At 42.4% G+C, this 19,049-nt stretch overlaps 1 protein-coding gene across 12 annotated transcripts in view; it reads right to left on the reverse strand.

Annotated features, from left to right (window-relative positions):
* DENND2B (DENN domain containing 2B) overlaps positions 1-19,049 on the reverse strand; it is a 304,168-nt gene that overhangs the window by 53,694 nt on the left and 231,425 nt on the right. For all 12 annotated transcript variants that reach the window (XM_073347509.2, XM_073347508.2, XM_073347517.1 and 9 more), the window contains 4 exons: positions 18,087-18,271; positions 17,236-17,345; positions 15,174-15,243; positions 2,904-2,981 (listed from right to left, as the gene is read on the reverse strand). In XM_073347509.2, coding sequence (XP_073203610.1) covers positions 2,904-2,981; positions 15,174-15,243; positions 17,236-17,345; positions 18,087-18,271 — 443 coding nt within the window. The remainder of the gene's footprint in view (positions 1-2,903; positions 2,982-15,173; positions 15,244-17,235; positions 17,346-18,086; positions 18,272-19,049) is intronic.

Raw genomic sequence — 19,049 nt, forward strand, 5'->3', positions numbered from 1 at the left:
TCACATACTTTTAAATTAGATACGGTCAACTGAAAGCTGTTGGGGGAGCGACTGTGTCATGTTATGGGTTTGGACAATGCCTAGTCTAGTGGGACACTGATCCTGACTGCCAGCACAATACAAATAATATATATTTTTAAAATAAAAAAAATTTGGACGAAGACATCTCATGAGTCTAAAAATGGACAAAAACATCTGCCAAGACCACGACTGCATGCACTGGCTGAGTTTGGGAGTGAGGAAATCTGTGGTTCTCAAATCTGTCTTTAATTAGATATCGCCACAGTGAACAAAGAGGGCTCCAAGGGGAATTAAAATAATGCAGATAATCAAAAACAAAGGGCTTTTTCTGCTTCTCAACTAAGTAATGTACAAAGTTTAATATCTCAGTAGTCTCTCTCTTGTCACATTTTTATATGAAGGCTGCAGTTTCCTGTTTTGTCTACTTATGCTAAGTGCACCATCATGATAACTTTCCTCCTTCCCATTAGTTTTACCAAATCGGGGCACCTTGGTTTCGCTTTTACAAACTAGGAAAAAGGGATGTTCTCACTTTCTCTTAAGAATCTTAATCTGTACCAGGAACAAATCTGTTCTACAAACTGGTACTACAAACGGACTCTTCTTTTTTTCATTTAAGAGCTGATTCAGGGCTGTAGCACCCCATCTCGCCAGGTGCTGAATACCTTCAATTCAAACTCATATTAGTGGGAGTTGAGTCTGTAATCTCCAACTAAGACTAGTTATTTCTGTGTGAACCAGACGCAATGGCTCAGTGACCACATTAGCAGGAAGAAGTGAGTAGCTCTTCCCTAACAGTGGGACGAGCCTATACGTTCAATGGGCGTTCTACCCACACCAGGAATAAATAGAAACTTCTGGATTAGGCAAAATGTCCCTAATGTCACCAGTGTTTGCCTTCTTCCTTTCCATGATCACCTGGGAATCACTCCCATTGAAGCCAATGCAATTCTACCAGTGTAAAACTAGTACAAGTGAGAGAAAAAAACAGACCCTCACTACAATTTAACTATATGGCTGATAAGGAGGAAACTGATATTTGGGGTAAACTTTTCAGCCAGCCACTAAGTGAGCACATTAAAATGATATGCAAGCTCACATAAATGAAATTATTTGCATATGTCAATCAGGTAGTTTCATATATGACTAGCTAATTTGCATCAAATGCCCATTTACATGAGCAAATGCAAGGTTTGGGCACAAATGTGCCAACAGAATTTTTGCAATTCTGTCCCATCTCTGGTATTTTCCGGCATAAACTCTCCATTCTGTGGACCTGTGCACACTTCATGTCTTCATCTTGACTGATATTTTTGGCGATTGTGCTGGCAGCAAGGTATTGTAATGTTTAATTTTGTATTATCTGCGTCATCTTTTTCCCCACAAAAACCTCAGAGAACTGGGCCATCATCAAAGTTAGATAGCAACAGCAAAAAGAGAAGGAAGAGTATCATGACATATCTCTGTATCATTAGCTTTCACAAACTTTTTGTTACCTCTATTAACCTATTCCAGCATAGTGTTTCTGCATCAGTTGCAATCATCTTTATTTAGACTCCAGTTATGTCAAGCGGCTATTGGAACAGCCCTTTGGTTTGACCTTTTTATAAGACGTCATAAGCAGGACTGGTCTTAACTACTTTCATCTGACTTTTTTTAAAGCTTGATTCATGTTAATCAAAGTTTTATCCTGCGAGGCTCAAAACATGCTTATATGGAAGATAACATTCTGTATGATTAGATCATGTGAATTACGTAAAATGTCATGATTATATCAAATCCAAAAACTAACCTCACAACCAAAAACTAGCCAACTTTATTCAGTAAATAAATAAATAAAATATTATTATTAGTTTGGTCTTAAGGTCTGTAAAACTCCCTTAGCTCTGACTGTCAAAGTGATAAGTACCTTGCAAACAGACACATCATTTACAAAACACTGTATTCACAGATGAGCTGAAAACTGTGCGACATGCTACCAGGGATTGTATATTTGGGGGGCAAGGGGGGAGGTATTCACTCAAAGTCAGAAATATCAGTGTCCTCTCACAAATCACACTAAAATCCTGGTTGGTATGGCTCTATCACGACTAAATGCTCACTGAAGTTGTACAGGATGTGCCCTTGGATGTTAGAGGCACTACGTTGGCAGCAGCCTGGACATTTCAAACTCTAATCAAGCAAGAAAAATATTTCTGACTGCTTTGTTTTATTTGAATATCCTTTTGTCGAATGTAAAAAGAATGTTTGTGGTACTGGAGTACACTCTGAGTCAGCTGCTTCTTTGACTATCAAATGCCTCTGCCTTACTTCAGTGTTTAATCAGCCTGAATAAGCTGTTTATTGTCTTGCAACTTCTGTACTAGGAACTTTATTCCTTAAGTAAACCAGATCAAAGTATGATGCAACTTTGGTGTCAAATTTGTTCCTTCTAATTAGATTATTATTGTTAACACAACTTCTTGTGATGGAAATATCCCACTACAATAGAATAGAATCCACTTATGGAATAATCTTGATTCTTGACCTCATTACTCCAATGGGGGAAAACTGGTGTAAAAGTGGTACTGGCCCATCATTTCAAACATGCATGCCAAGAATTACAGGTCAGAAGAGAATAGTTTTAGAAAACAATGGAAAAAAGCCTCAGGCAGCCAATGCATACGAACACCCAGATGTTTTTCAAATCAAGATTTGCTTCAGACACAGCAGTAATAAGACATTCTTTGATGTACCCAATAATAATGAAATGTCTAAATGTAAAATACTGTTGTTGCCCATCAAATTAAAAAATTCGGTGTGCTTGGTTCATTAATATACACATTTCTCAGCGTGTAGTCGAATTAAGTGAAATATTGGGGGAAAGGGAAAAGGAAACTTACCTTGGAAAATAAGTCAAAGCAACCTAGCCGGCTGATGACACAATATACTTCAGGTAGACGTGGACCTTTTCCACTTGGCTGATAACAATGAAAGAGAGACTGAAATTACATTTTAATTTTGAGCCACAAGGAAATACACTTATGTAGCAAAATGGCTTGGCTATTGCGCTAAATCTTTTGCTATCCATTTCTTCACCAAATAGTTATTCTTGAAAAAGCATTATATTCCTTCCATAAGGCAGGAAACTAAAAGGCCTCAAGAATGCTTATCACATTGTATCGGAACTGTTCTCCGATATCATTCCAACTCGCAGCCATACAGCACTGTTACAGATAGCTGAAACTTGTGTCTCAGCAATTGCTCTCCTTTATTCCTTGAAGCAGTAGAAAGGGTGGGGCTGCACACGGGGCTGGGTACCTGCAGGAAAGGATGAGAATGGGAAGGCTAGGGGAAGGTTTAATGGTCATTTTTGTTTCCCAGTCACACCACAATGGTCAAAGACTGTTTAACTCAAGATCAGTATGATCAGAGAGCTAAACAAAGACGTGCACAACCTAAATCCAATAGGGTTTTCATCTAGATCCTCCACATTAGTTGGGGGCTACTTATTTGCACATGCAAAAAACATGCAAAACTTGAATAATCTAAATGGTTAAAAGTGAAAATCATGCTTGACATACAAAAACATATGAACAAACAAAAGTTACTAGAGAATTTGATGTACATTCCCCTCTTGAATGTACATCAAAAGATGTATTTGTAATAGGCCTCATCCTCCACTTGTGTAAATTGCCATTGGCTCCATTGAGCTGAACCCAACGTATCGTCCACATATAGCTCTTAATTGTGGCATTTAGCCACAGCTCTGCATTGGGGGCAATGCAGAACCACCCCACCAGGAGCATTGGTAAGAGTCGTATGTATGAGTGGTGCCGTGCCCCTAGAACAGTCTGATAGCACAGACGAAGAAAAAGAAGCATCCTTCATTGGGCAAAATCTCTCTCTTAGTGGTGAGCTATTCACTGAAGCCAATGGCCAGTCGTCAGAGTCTGCCTAATTCTGCTCCCATTGAAATCACTGGCTCCACTCTGAGTTAGGCCCGTGCTGAGCACTTTGGAAAATCCCATCTGAGTGGGAGTGAGTTCCCTGGGACAGAGACCAAGTCTTCCTTTGTCCCTCAGACTGTGCCAAGCACACTGTCAATATTTAAATAACAAACAGCTGCAATGTACAGGGCATGTGCAGAAGCTTTCCATTACATTTTTAACATGCCGAATTCCAGTTCTGCTATCATCTAGTTTGAGGTTGAGCAATTAAACCGGCACAGAGAGATATTTTGCTGATTTCAGGGACAAATAGAAAGGCAGCAGAAATTAGAAGAAATCAGGAGTTTCCCTTTTATCCTTTGTATCTCTGCTCTCCGCCCCAGGTTAAATTTGTTGTCACTGAACAATAAAATAGTAATAATCATAGAAGCTTTAATTTCACCCAGAAAAACATTGAGGACCGTTCTTCACGGACGGATGTTGGGCAGATCCACTGACTACTTATGGCCCAGATTCAGGAACAGGATCTTACTAAACTGAGCCATAAGTAGTCAGTGTAGTGACTGGGCTACAAAACGGCAGATGAAATTCAATGTCAATTAGTTTAAAGTAATGCACATCGGAAAAAATAAGCCCAACTATACATACAAAATGATTGAGTCTAAATTAGCTGTTACCACTCAACAAAGAGATCTTGACGTTATTGTGGATAGTTCTCTGAAAACATCCATTCAATGTGCAACAGCAGGCAAAAAAGCTAATAGAATGTTAGGAACCATTAGGAAAGGGATAGATAATAAGCCAGAAAATATAATGCCACTATATAAATCCATGTTACGCCCACACCTTGAATATTGAATGTAGTTCTAGTCACCCCATCTCAAAAAAATACATTAGAATTGAAAAAGGCACTAAGATGGGGGGGGGGAATGATTAGGGGTACAGAACAGCTTCCATACAAGGAGAGATTTAAAAGACTTGCACTGTTCATCTTAGAAAAGAGACAACTAAGGGGGGGATATGATAGAGGGCTATAAAATCATGGTTAGTGTAGAGAAAGTGAATAGAAAAGTTATTTACTCCTTTATATAACACAAGAACCAGGGGTTATCCTATTAAATTAATAGGCAGTGGGCTTAAAACAAACACATACAGTCAACCTGTGGAACTCATTGCCAGGGGATGTTGTGAAGGCCAAAAGTATAAATGAGTTAAAAAAAATTAGATAAGTTAGTAGAGGATAGACCCATCAATGGCTATTAGCCAAGATGCTCAGGATGCAACTCCATGCTCTGGGTGTCCCTAAACCTCTAACTGCCAGAAGTTGGGACTGGACTACAGAGGATGGATCACTTGAAATTGCCCTGTTCTGTTAATTCCATTCCCTCTGAAGCATCTGGCACTGGTCACTGTTGGAAGACAGGATACTGGGCTAGGTGGACCATTGATTTGACCTAGTATGGCTGTCCTTCTGTATCCCTATTCAGGAAAGCACTTAAGCATGTGCTTAAGATTATTCCTGAATCACCACCCATGGGAAATCAGAGACCTGATCCAAAGTCCACTGATGTTAGTGGGAAGACTCCCACTGCAAAGGGCACTGGATCAGGTCCTAGACTACCAGAATGTCATCCACAGTCACTTGTATTTGCTACTGCCCTGCAGAGGGACAGCAGGTCCACAGATGGAAATGTCTTTGAAAGGTGTACTAGCCCGTTCTCCTTTTTCCATTGGGCACAGAACCATGACCAAAAGGAAGTCTCTGAACTCAACGAAAGTCACCTTTCAACAGATCAGTTGGCATGAGGTGCTATTGAGATAGAATGCAGGGACTGCCCCAGAGCAGACATTACTGCAGGAATTCCGGTCTCTCCTTGTCTAGGAACTGCAAACACCCTGCACCAACCCACTGCGGACACGCCACCAAAGTACTTTGCCCTGCCATTAAAGAATTCCGAGTAGGATCTCAGATAGTGGGTCTAGTTCTCTGTTGCCCCACACCTTCTGGAGTCATTCTGCCTGTGCAAAATGAATGAAAAGCGGGTGTAAAATGTCAACACTCTGAGTTGGTATCATTTTACACCCACTTTGCCCAGCTGTGTAAATGATTACACAAGATGGAAAACAGTGGAAGAATCAGCCCCCCATATTAATGATACTATGACAGAGGAGAGCGACGTCATAATTTCTGTCTGCTTTTGCTTCCTTTTATATTTAATCAAAGTGGATAACGACCTTTCCCCTTTTATCATAATAAGTTGGTGGCATTTAGTTTCAGTGTCTCATCATTAGACTATGAGGATTATGCAAGCTGTTTCCACAAAGTGGGTTTATCATTTACAAGCCATGCAGAGCTGATTCAGAAGAAGCTGGAGGACAGCTGTGTTTTTTTAAATCTGAGAATCACAATGTAGTCTGGGACAGTCAGCAGGTGCCTGTGCTGTTATAATAAAGACCATGAAAAAATGCTGCACTTAAGTGAACACAGATGAGTGTATTTCTGAATCCAAACCTGCTCACCACACATCACATCTCTGAAAACAGCAGAATCCCTTTTTGTCCATATTAGGTATAAAACCCTTTCTAAAGGCATTGAGTGATTATATCAAGCATGTAGGATTTTGGTTAAAATCATTGTGTCAAATCTGCAGGAATGCCGAAGTCATGCCAGGAGTCTTGGACAGCTACCAGCCAAGAGCTATCTTACCGAGTGCCAGTAAAAACATCACATTCCTGGGTCATCTATAAGACCAGAAACAATAACCATGCAGTTTACTCAAAGACCCTGCCCTATGAAATATTATTCCCTACAAGTATCTTAAAGGTTACATGTCACTGAGTTTATGAGTGCTAGGCATCTTCCCTACTCATATTCATTATACATGATGCCCTTGTATTTTAGGGATTTCTCTTTGCCAATAGCAGAGTTTCCTCAGTACACATAAATCATCAAGTTTCAGAGTAACAGCCGTGTTAGTCTGTATTCACAAAAAGAAAAGGAGTACTTGTGGCACCTTAGAGACTAACACATTTATTTGAGCATAAGCTTTCGTGAGCAAAAGAGCAAATGTCTCAGGCTGGGGAGGCTCTCAGGGTCTGGGATCCTGAAGTGAAATGATTTACTCCAATTAAACATGACTAAAGTCAGGAGTTTGTAAAGAACAGGCATTAACCTGCATGATCCTGTATCAACAGGTCTCCTTGGCTGAAACTGTCCCTCTGGCTTAGAGTAACAGCACCTGCTTCTCATACTGTACTTTGTTAATTCCCCAGGAAAATCTTGTGAGCATGTGTGTTACATCTAACCCTCCGTGGCCATCCACATCCGGGCTTGATTTACCCTTTGCATCAGTGGTGGCCTCTGTCCCTGGGGATGGGTCCAATCCTAGGAAAGACAGATGGTGTTTGCACCACTATCCATCCTCAATGGTCCCACCAGGGGACGGCAGCTTTAACCTGCGAACATGGAACTCGGTCAGTGGATGTGCTGAATCAACCTATCTGGACAGCCTGCCCATGCCCACTCAGAGGTCAGTAAGTGCTACGTAGGGACTGTGGACAGTTGAGAATAGCTGGAGTGCCACCGCATAGCTCCTACACTGTGGGGAGAGGCAACATAGAGCCATTACACCAGTTCAATTCCAGCTGGAAAGACCCCCTTCACTGGTGTATTTCCCAGGACTATTTTTGCTTTACCCCGTCAGAATAACATAAAGGCTAATATCAAATGACCTGGCCTGAGGAGTTTGCAGAGGACACTCTCATAGTCAACCTGTGGAACTCATTGCCAGGGGATGTTGTGAAGGCCAAAAGTATGGCCATTCTTATATTCTTCTCTTGGCCCCACAACACAGTCAGGTGACTGTGGATAGGTATAAACTGTTGACCACATGGCCTGCTGCTTAATACCCCACTGCTACATCAAGCCCCTTTCTGAGTGTGGGGCTGTTGTGTAAGGAGCAGCTGGGAGTCAGCTTGCCTGCAGAGCTTATACTGCCCACTTCCTTGAGGAAATGGGGAGTGAAGCATTTGCAGTTTTTTGTTTTTGTGGGGCTGAGTACATTCTTAGTCTTAATCCAGCCCTGCTTGCAGGAATTCTAATTAGTCCCACAGACAATAGGACGCTGATTCCTGGGAGGATGAAAATAAGCCACCACGAGTTGAGCTGTGAAACAGAAGGGTGAGGATCAGCACCAGGGGGGTTCTGCTAGTTTTCTTGGCCAGCACAAAGACTGGAGCAGCCTTGCTGCACAGTGTTTACCCTGGACTTTGCTGATGCAAACCCTGCTTTCGCCTCTATTTTGAGATTATGTCTAAGGGAAACCTTGGCTCTTTATGCTAAAAAGGAGCCTGACATTTTAAAAAAGACCTTCCTTCCTGGGTGCTTGAAATCTAGCTGAGCTGTTCAGAGTCTCTAATCTACCATCTCACTGCCTGGGTGTTCACACACACACACTGGGGTCCTGGCCCATGGCTGGGGCTCCCAGGCATTACAATATGACAATCAGTGGTAATCATAAAAATATGGTGATTGGCTGCGACTCTGTTTCTGGGAAAGATATGGTCTTGGGAGATCATATAATTCAGTACAACCCAGCTAGGGAAGAACTACCACCCCACAGCACAAGGAGCAGCTTCTGCAGCAGCCCAGCCGGAGACGTCTGGGGAGACGACATGGAACTGTAGTTAAGATCATAGAATCATAGAATATCAGGGTTGGAAGGGACCCCAGAAGGTCATCTAGTCCAACCCCCTGCTCAAAGCAGGACCAATTCCCAGTTAAATCATCCCAGCCAGGGCTTTGTCAAGCCTGACCTTAAAAACCTCTAAGGAAGGAGATTCTACCACCTCCCTAGGTAACGCATTCCAGTGTTTCACCACCCTCTTAGTGAAAAAGTTTTTCCTAATATCCAATCTAAACCTCCCCCACTGCAACTTGAGACCATTACTCCTCGTTCTGTCATCTGCTACCATTGAGAACAGTCTAGAGCCATCCTCTTTGGAACCCCCTTTCAGGTAGTTGAAAGCAGCTATCAAATCCCCCCTCATTCTTCTCTTCTGCAGGCTAAACAATCCCAGCTCCCTCAGCCTCTCCTCATAACTCATGTGTTCCAGTCCCCTAATCATTTTTGTTGCCCTTCACTGGACTCTCTCCAATTTATCCACATCCTTCTTGAAGTGTGGGGCCCAAAACTGGACACAGTACTCCAGATGAGGCCTCACCAATGTCGAATAGAGGGGGACGATCACGTCCCTCGATCTGCTCGCTATGCCCCTACTTATACATCCCAAAATGCCATTGGCCTTCTTGGCAACAAGGGCACACTGCTGACTCATATCCAGCTTCTCGTCCACTGTCACCCCTAGGTCCTTTTCTGCAGAACTGCTGCCTAGCCATTCGGTCCCTAGTCTGTAGCTGTGCATTGGGTTCTTCCGTCCTAAGTGCAGGACCCTGCACTTATCCTTATTGAACCTCATCAGATTCCTTTTGGCCCAATCTTCCAATTGGTCTAGGTCCTTCTGTAGCCTATCCCTCCCCTCCAGCGTATCTACTACTCCTCCCAGTTTAGTATCATCCGCAAATTTGCTCTGTCATTTGTCATTTGCAAAGATGCTCTGTTCTCTCGGATAGTTTACTGCTGTGATTCTCCTTGGAGTGCCACTGGGAAAGGGCAGCTTGAAAGTTCCAGCCAGTATTCCCTGAGAGTGAAGCACAGGCTTCCTAGGAGATGCATTGACTCAATCCATCTCCCACAGCCCATGGGCCTGCTGGCTCCACCCACTTTCTGGTCTTCACAACAACAAAGATTTGGCAAATTTTCCACCATTGGGGGATTCTGCCAGCAGAACCCAGATGAAAGCCGGGAGAAAGTGAGACCCTTTGAGTGTATCTACATTGCAGCTGGGAGCAGCTTCCTAGCTTGGGTTTGCAGACTCACACTAGCTCAGCTCAATAGCAGTGTGGATATTGTGCTACTGGCAGAGCCACGCTGGGTGGGTGGGTCTGAGTTCCGGTGGCTAACCCAAACCTCCCTTGGCGCCACAACATCCACACTGCTATTTTTAGGGTATTAGCTTGAGCTGAGCTAGCGTCTGTGTATCTGAACTGAGAGGCTTGCTCCCAGCTGCAATGTAGACAGACTCTTAGACTTTAAGGGGCTGATTCTGCACTGCCTGGCAAATGTGGAGAGTGGATTCGAAATGCTACCAGTTTGGAACTCTCCCCTCACTCACATCTGTGACAGCATTTCATACCCATGTTACACGCACTTTGCCCAGGCATAAATAGCTACATAGGTCATCAAGAAACAGGGCCTAAATTCACACATTTTTATTCAGTACATTTTCTAGGTACTACAGCAAGATAACAAAAAAGCCAACCAAACAAAAACAAAAACCAGGTACAAATACTGTGTACAGTGAACAGGCTACTGTGTAATATAGCTCTGACAAAAGCCAATTAAATAAGACAAAGTTAATCACTGGTGTAAAAATTGAAACTGACACTCTCTTGGGTTATTACAGGGGATAATGTACTAACCATACTAAAACAGGTAAGGGGTAACGTGACTGATATAAATGAGCCATTTTCTTTTACCTCAAAATGCAAATTCTCATATCAGATTACTAGGATTTAACATGGTTGTCTTAGAGCAGTGGTTCCCAAACTTGTTTCACCGTTTGTGCAGGGAAAGCCCCTGGCGGGCCAGGCTGGTTTGTTTACCTGTCGCATCCACAGGTTCGGCCAATCGCGGCTCCCAGTGGCCGCAGTTCGCTGCTCCAGGCCAATGGGAGCTGCTGGAAGCGGCGGCCAGTACATCCCTTGGCCTGCACCGCTTCCAGCAGCTCCCATTGGCCTGGAGCAGCGAACCGCGGCCACTGGGAGCCGCGATCGGCCGAACCTGTGGATGCGACAGGTAAACAAACCAGCCTGGCCCGCCAGGGGCTTTCCCTGCACAAGCAGCGAAACAAGTTTGGGAACCACTACCTTAGATGTATCAGGTATTAATTGGAAAATGTCTTACTGTATTTAGAACTCTGTTTGTTATGGTACAATGGGTTACATTCCACTCTAATCCTGTTTTTAAATGAAACAGTGTAATATAAATATATGTAAAATGGATATACTGTAGGACTTTGTTGTACAAACAAAATATAATCATTACTGTATCCCTTGAGGTCCTTTTGCAGGGGGCTTTTATCAGAAAATCCTGGAAAAAAATCTAAGGCAAAATAAAATAAAAATAAAATAAATAGAGCAGTTCATATGACCTGCAAAAATAAAAATAAAAATAAAATAAAAAATGCCTGGTAATAAAAGACACAATTATCTCATAAATAAAGGACCCCCCCAGAAACTAAGACACAAAACATAGGATCATAGGAACTACCATGCTGGATCAGAGCCCTGGTCCAGGTAGTTCGGCAACCTGTCTTTGACAGCGACTATTACCAGATGCTTCAGACAAAGGTCCAAGAAACCCCATAGTTGACAATTATGGAATAACCTGCCCACGAGGGAGGTTTCTCCTTAGCCCTTCTGGGGAGGTTACCTTATGTCCTAAAGCACACTTCCAGTGTTTCTTATAGTTGAATGAGGCACATTACAGCCCAGTGCTCTCATACCCATAGTAAGTCAGGTATTGTGGGTTTTAGAAAAATAGTGCTTATATTATTTGACACATTCTGCAGTTCTGAAGTGGACTTAGGGCCTGACCCTGCACCTGCAACCCCTGTGCAGCAAGCCCATCAACTCCTGCTTTCAAAAGTTGCTTGGAAAGTTTTGCAAACAAATACCAAAATGGAATTAGACTAGAGAGCCAAAACTTGGCACATGTATGGCACCTGCAGAGTTTGCCTGGTCCCTGTCACAGGTACAAATCCCTCATTTGCTTGTGCAAAATAGGTCAGTGGGCATGTAACTGTGCAGCACAGCCTTTAAAGACACCATTCCAGGCTGTGTGCCAGCTGAGGCAACGCTACCCCCATGTGCTGAGATTTGCAATGGGGAGGAAGAGAAATCCTCCTCTCCTCCACAGAGGAGCAGTGGAACTGTGGGGTGAAGGCTACTTCACCCTAATGACCACAGCCTTTAGCATGGTCTCAACAACATCTGTTTCCTCTTCTCGCAAGGCACAGGGATCCACTAGGCTGTTCCTGGGACGCTCTGCAGACCTTCTATGTAGCCACCAAAATCCCATCTCTCTCTATATAGCTGACAGCACCAGTTTAGCCAGAGGCTTTCTGCACCCACAGCAGATGGCCCACCATTTGCCCCATAATGATCAACTACTTCGCTGAAGAATTAATAACCTTTAGCCTACAGCATTTTACTTATACAGTATCTTCTACACTCCCATCAATTTTTCATACATTTCCTGTAAAACCTATGGGCCAGGTGGTGGCCTGCTGCTGATCTACAGAAACCACAGGCACCTCAAAGCAGTGCAGGCAGTTCTTCATGCGCTGGGTTAGAACAGATCTGTACATCACCAGTCACTTCTCCTTATATTATTTCAGAACGTCTGATCAGCACAAGTGATCTTTCTTATTGTTTACCAGGATCCAAGACAAGTTGCCACATACCCTCCTAACATTCTAACTCATCCTGTGTTCAGTGTGATCTGCTCATTCAGATACAGCAATAGCTGCTAATGCTCTTCTGCTCTTGGGTGGTTCAATGGCCTTCCAATGTCTAACATTGCTAATTTGGCCACTGACAGTCTTTGTCATTCCGTGTATATTGTTTATGTTGTTCTAGCTTGTATGGGCGAGCTCTTCAAAAGAGCTCAGCTTTGGCCTAACTCTGTTCCCACCATTGACGTCAGTGGGAGCAGGCTGAGGCCAGTGCTGAGCACTTAGAAAATCCCAATCCATGTGACTGGCTCTGGCATTTATCTTTTGTTTTCAGTCTTTTCAATCTTGAAATGTCATTTAACTCCAGAGTCCACTGGCATCATCTGTTTAATTATTCATTCGGAATGATCCTTAATAGGTCAATATTTTAAAACATATGAGCAATCCCCCCAGCATGTGTCTTTAACAACCTGTCATATCTGCGCATCTTCAGTAATACTTACTATTACTTTATTCCACTCTATACACTCTGTGGTGAGTGCTGTGACCTAGTAACCGGTCTGAAGTACAGCTCTTTGCATCTTTTTAAGCTTTATATCTCACTCTGACTGTTAGTGCCATAACCATGATATTCTTTCCACAATGTGCTTTCCCATAGGCTTTTCAAGGATTTAATTCTCCGGATCATTCAGGTATGTTTAAATCTTATATACTTATTTCCTGCACCAATTATGTTTGTAGCAATGAGTTTACAAAATGCTTACTCTTGGAAAAAAAAAGTCATGAATCTTTCATGACTGATTTTATTCAGTGGCTCGTCTGCAAATATTTACAAAAGTACTTTTTGTGCAGCTTTTATTTGTCCTTCAGATGATAAAATACTTTAAATATAGTGTCAGCATACATATCTTCCAGATTGCTTATCTCATTATTCTGCCAGTTTTCCCAATATGCTGATTTCTCTCCTGAAGTAGGTGAAAGGGCATGTCGTTCAATATCATCTCATATTTATTTTTTTCTGTATGAATTTGTAAAGTCTATAAATTTCTCCCCATAATGCACAAGTGTGTAAAATGACTGGGTTAAATGTCTGTTGGCAAGATAATTACATTTTCCTCAATATATCTTATTTTGGTCACATCAAATCCCAAACTAAACCAGGAGCTAATGCCTTGGATTTCCACAATCAATGGTAAGATTTGTGCAAGATTAAATACTTGTTGATACTTCCAGAAATTTGGTAGTTTTAAACAGCCTTTATTTTGTGGACTGAATAGTTTCCACAATTTAATTCTAGCCAACTTTTTCTGAGAAGGCTTTGCTAAACTTATGAAAATATACATATTTACTTTTAAGTGGTAGCACATATGAAAAATAATTGAATTGTACTGCTGGCCTCCATCTTTATTTCGTTTATTTGTTCCCATAAAGATATCTTCTGGGTGCCCCATGTATTCAACTTCTGAGTCTCTCCCGCAGCCATCCTCTCCCATACCAGCCTGTCCTAGTTTCACTGTGGCTCATGCCCTTTTATAGCCATAAACATTTCCACTTCTCATTTATATTTCATTGTGCTTCCCCATGTATTTTACACTCCAAAAGGTGGGATATATAGGTGCCATCCTTGGAAAATATTGCCAGTAGAACTGACAAGTGCATTGCTTTTGGATTAATGTTCCTGACACTTTTACAAATACAGGGCCCAGTGCTGTTCCCAGCAGCACCAACAGGAGCTTTGACACAGACCTCGGCAAGAACAGGATCAGACACACACGTATTTCAGTATGTCTATCAGAAAATGTCTCTATTAACTAAGGGCCAAATTATGCCTACCCTGCTTGGGTGCATTAGGAGGGGAGATGAGGCTCAGTGAAGAAAGCCCCTTTCTTCTATACTATTCCTCTCACAAGCCCAGCAACACTGATAGTGAAATTCACTCTTGTCCAGAAATCCAGCAAATGGCCTATGCGCCAATTAAATTCCACTGAAGTTCTCAAAACAGGGCTAGGCTGCTCCAAAGTATGCTGGATCCATGTCAGCATAGAATCAGCCCAAGATAAAAAACCACAACCCCTCCTTTGCAGTTCTAAATCTATTACTATGTGATGAATACGGGTGAAAGGACTGAAATGGAGGCTGACAATCTGGGCCTCCCAAGTTCTAGTCATGGCACTGCATTAGTTTGTTGTGTGCCCACGGGCAAATCACTTAACTCCTCTACTGCAATTTTCCTGATTCTGAAATGGGTGACAACCCTCACACGGGTGCTAAGGATTGATTAATTAATGTTTGCACAGCATCTAGGAAATGAAAAGGGCTGTGAAAGAATTAGGCATGTTAGAAACACCGCGAGAATAGCCTTCTTTGTGGTGGTGTGGTATTTCTGCTTTTGGTTGAAACCGAAACCAGGTGCCAATGAAGGGGGAAAATGTTTTGTGACCCTCTTGAAATATTTGGGCTCTCTTTCATTAAGACAAAGGTTTCTGACAATTCTTGTTGTATTTGACTTTGTTATCTTTCCAACTCTCAGAGTTCTGGGAACAGCTTTCCTTTTGGACTGCAAAAGGCATGCTAACAACTATGCACTGCAATGTTGACTGACAACTGAATTTTCTGCTTGGAAAGAGCTCAAGTTGATGTACTTACCAGTAATCTTCTGCAGTAACCAAACCTTCTGCTGCCATCTTCCCCAGTCAGCATGAAAGAGAAGGTCTCGCTGTAATAAAGATTGTCCCAGATTTTATTGTTACAGTGGCAGGACTGTAGTGAGTTCCTAGGAAAAGGTGTTAATCTACCCTTTGAATACAGCTTTAGTTTTGTCTTCTTTTCAATTAGTGGATAGATTATTACGAAGTGCCTTGAGGTGCTTCCAAGATAGATAAGTATTTCAAAATGGACACAGCATCAACGGACAGCTGCTGCTTTTTCAAACTAGTCGTTCTGGGTTTTTTGGTGCTATGCAGGTGGTAGGATTTCTACCACATTGTTCCCTTTTGAACCCTAAGTATATAGGAGAGGTTTGCAGAACCAGAGCTAGCTTCTCACCTACAGCCAAAGAGCACCCAGCACAAGACTAGGGGGAACACTAAGCTCACCTTCACACTCCTTGATCCTGGGGTTACCCCGTGTGCACCAAGTATGGTTGCTCTGACTTATGCTGATTTCAAATGGTCCCAAGGATCTGAAACCAGATCTGGGAATCCATGCACTGTAGAGATATCCCAACCACATCCTCTTTCCTCTGGCATCAGTGATTCTGGTGGCCAACACAAGGAGTAGTACTGAACCTCTACACCAGCTCTAGAACACCAGAAGATCTCCATTGCATTGGGGCAACGCTCCATGGTTGAGACATGTCAGCACTCTGGCTGGATTCTAGCAGCAGTAGAGCACAAAAGTGTCCACACAGCACTTGAGGACCTGGCCATTCCACTACAAAAGCATATAGCATCTGATTCTTATTTGCACTAAGGGCCCTTTAGGCTGCACTGGCAGTGTAAATGAGAATCGGGCCAATGTTTTAGCCCATATCTGAGTTTACATTTAAGCTTTTTTCCTCCTTCATTCAAAGTGCTTTGCTTTGGCTTCATAAAGCACAACAAGAACCCTAGCAATTTTCTTACTCTGGGTACACATACCCCTTCTGAACTGGGAATAGCACAATTCTACTTATCCACTCACCCGGAGCGAGTAAAATATACAGAGGTCTAATGCTCCTTCAGTGGTTTTAATATCTCATAATCTGTATACTTCAGAGCACTGAGTAACATAGCCAAGCTATAGCAAACACACCACTGTTACTGTACCCTTATGTGGCATGAGCCATGCAAGCCAATGAAATGTTACATACTTGCTTGTTGGCTGTGGTAATTCACTTAGGTTGTGCCGCCACAAGGCTAATGTGGTGTGAAATCACAATCAAAAAGCACATATAAGACATACTGTACAGAATCTCCGATTTCACTGACATACATGTCATTCCACACACATTAAAAATCCATACAATATTTTGGATGATTCATCTCTGTCCATCCTTCTGCAAACCGGGGAAGCAGGAAAATAAGACTGACACAGTTTTGGAGGTTTCTGTCGCGAGAAAAGGAGCAGGTGGGTTTGGTTCTCCATTGACTTGCCTCTCATGTAGCCATTTAACTCTGTGCAAACCAGCATGGTAGGACCAGAGCCTCAGCAGATGTATATTGGTGTAGCTCCACTGAAACATATGGTGCTATGTCAACTCAAGCCAGCAAAGGATCTGGCCCACAGAGTTTTACATCCATCTGGCACTCACTTTTTCCAGGGGTAAATGACTACACATGGTGCCAGACAGAGGAGAATCAGCCTCTGTCTTTCAGCTTTTTCACAGATCTGTTTCTGCATTTGGACTTGGCATTGTGACAAACCCTCCAACTGCTTCCCCCCAACAACACAGGTTTGTAAATCAGGCAAAACAAGGAAAAGGAAAAATATTATGGAACTTTAAAAAAAATAAAAATTAAATACCGCTTCCTGAGTGTGAAATGGGCAAGACTCAAAACTGCTACTTCCTTATGTGGGCAAGGGCATTTCTGTCACTCTGACAGGTACACGCCAACCACACTGAGCAGGAGACACATACAGGAGGAAAGGAGTACTTGTGGCACCTTAGAGACTAACCAATTTATTTGAGCATGAGCTTTCGTGAGCTACAGCTCACTTCAGGGTTTACCTGTTGTATTCTGATACTGGGATCCAGTCCTTGGCATCAGGAAAGCAGAATTGTGGGATGGCTTTGAGACGCTCCTCTGCTTCTCGCACTTGCTTGGTGGGCCTTTCAAGCTGTGGTGGATGAAATCAGATTTCACTTGATTCCAGCTTGAGCAAGTCAGTCATTTGTAATGAACAGTCTCAGCAATAGGTTTCCTAATTAACCCATTGGGGCAAGGACCATCCTGTTCTGTTCTTGTACAGTGTCTAACAGAACGGGGCCATCATCCATGATGGGGAATCTAAGAGCTACCACAATAAAATTAATCCTCATGGCTAACATTTTAAAAAATTCATCTGAAACAACTTTGTCCCAGAGTCACCTGATATTCTTGTGAAACCAGTGCATCTCAGCACTTCAAAATGCAAACCTACCTCAAAGTCAGCATCAGCTGTCAGGGTATGATCCAAAACCCACTGAGGTCATTAAGAGTCTTTCCACTGACTTCAATAGACTTTGGATCAGACCCTAATACTGTGCAGCCAGACCTGGTTAAAATGTCTATGAAATATTTGGAAACTAAATTAAAACTCAGCAACTAAGTGCTCCCAATTAGGCCAAACTCTTCAGTGCTGGGAAAGGATATGCTATAGAATGTGAAAAACATTTCTGAAATAGCCGAGCCTCTTTCTCCCTGCTCTCAACATAAGATGCATTTTAGAACAGAAAGCTCTGGATAAATTCAGAGATCAGGTCTCTTGACCCAGCTTAAAAGCAGATTCCTATTACGTGCTCCTTTTCTTGATCTTGGCCAGAACGTCTTAAATGCATTGAAAATAGGTAACCACAAACAAGGTAGATTGTTGCTTTACCTTGGGAAATTGATATGTCACTTCGGGGAGATAAGTATTTTTAGAAGGTTTCTTTTTCAGAGACACTACCACAAAATACTCAAACAGCTCTCGCTCCTGCCATTCAATCAGCTCCAATTCCAGGGTGCGGTAACTAGGAGCCCTCTTCAGCATTGACTGGATGTGGACGAGACGCTGGGTATGAGCTAGCATTTACAAAGAAAGAAAGATTGTTACCTGGAACTGACGTGTAAGCCGCAGACATTCAGAAAGGACTTGATGTTTGTCAAGATCTTAGTCCAAACATGTTCCCCTTTAAAAGTAGACGTTCATGCTGTGCTCTCTCCTATTAATTCCACCCATAAATCAAAGCCTTCTGCAAGAACTGAAATGATGTAACACAAAGCTAGTAGAATCATTTGCAACTCATAGAACTTTAACACTGCCAAAGTTCGGTTTGTTCTATACATATAGGGCTGTTAGGATATAGATATTCAAGCCTGTCTGTAAAGGCCTATACTTAAGAATTTAGGTGTATTCTTATCACTTGGCTAGTTATAGAGGTATAAAAGAAAGAATCAATATCACTGTCTGCCAGTGTAAGGTCCTTCTCTTACTGTAACAATCTGAGGCCCTGTTCTTAGGCTAAGGCCTTTGGCTCCGCAACAGAGGCAGCCATAAGCTGGGAAGTGACCGGTCACATTCTCACATTCCAAACTAGTCACATTGAAATAAGGTGCTATTGGGCTGTTAGGAATACAATCCTGTCCTGATAGTGCCTATCACCTCCAGAGAAAGGGAAGTGCCTAGAAAATGTAAAAGGAAACTTAGTTTGATAGCATCCTGTCTGGCAAGAACTCACTTATCAATAGCTGGGGTGTGAAATCCTCACTTCTGTATTGTTTTGTCATTGTAGTTCCCACTTTGCTATTGTTTGTATAATCTCTGTCTGGTTCTGTGATTGTTCCTGTCTGCTGTACAATT

Source organism: Lepidochelys kempii, chromosome 6 (genome assembly GCF_965140285.1).
Source record: "Lepidochelys kempii isolate rLepKem1 chromosome 6, rLepKem1.hap1, whole genome shotgun sequence".
NCBI lineage: Eukaryota > Metazoa > Chordata > Testudines > Cheloniidae > Lepidochelys > Lepidochelys kempii.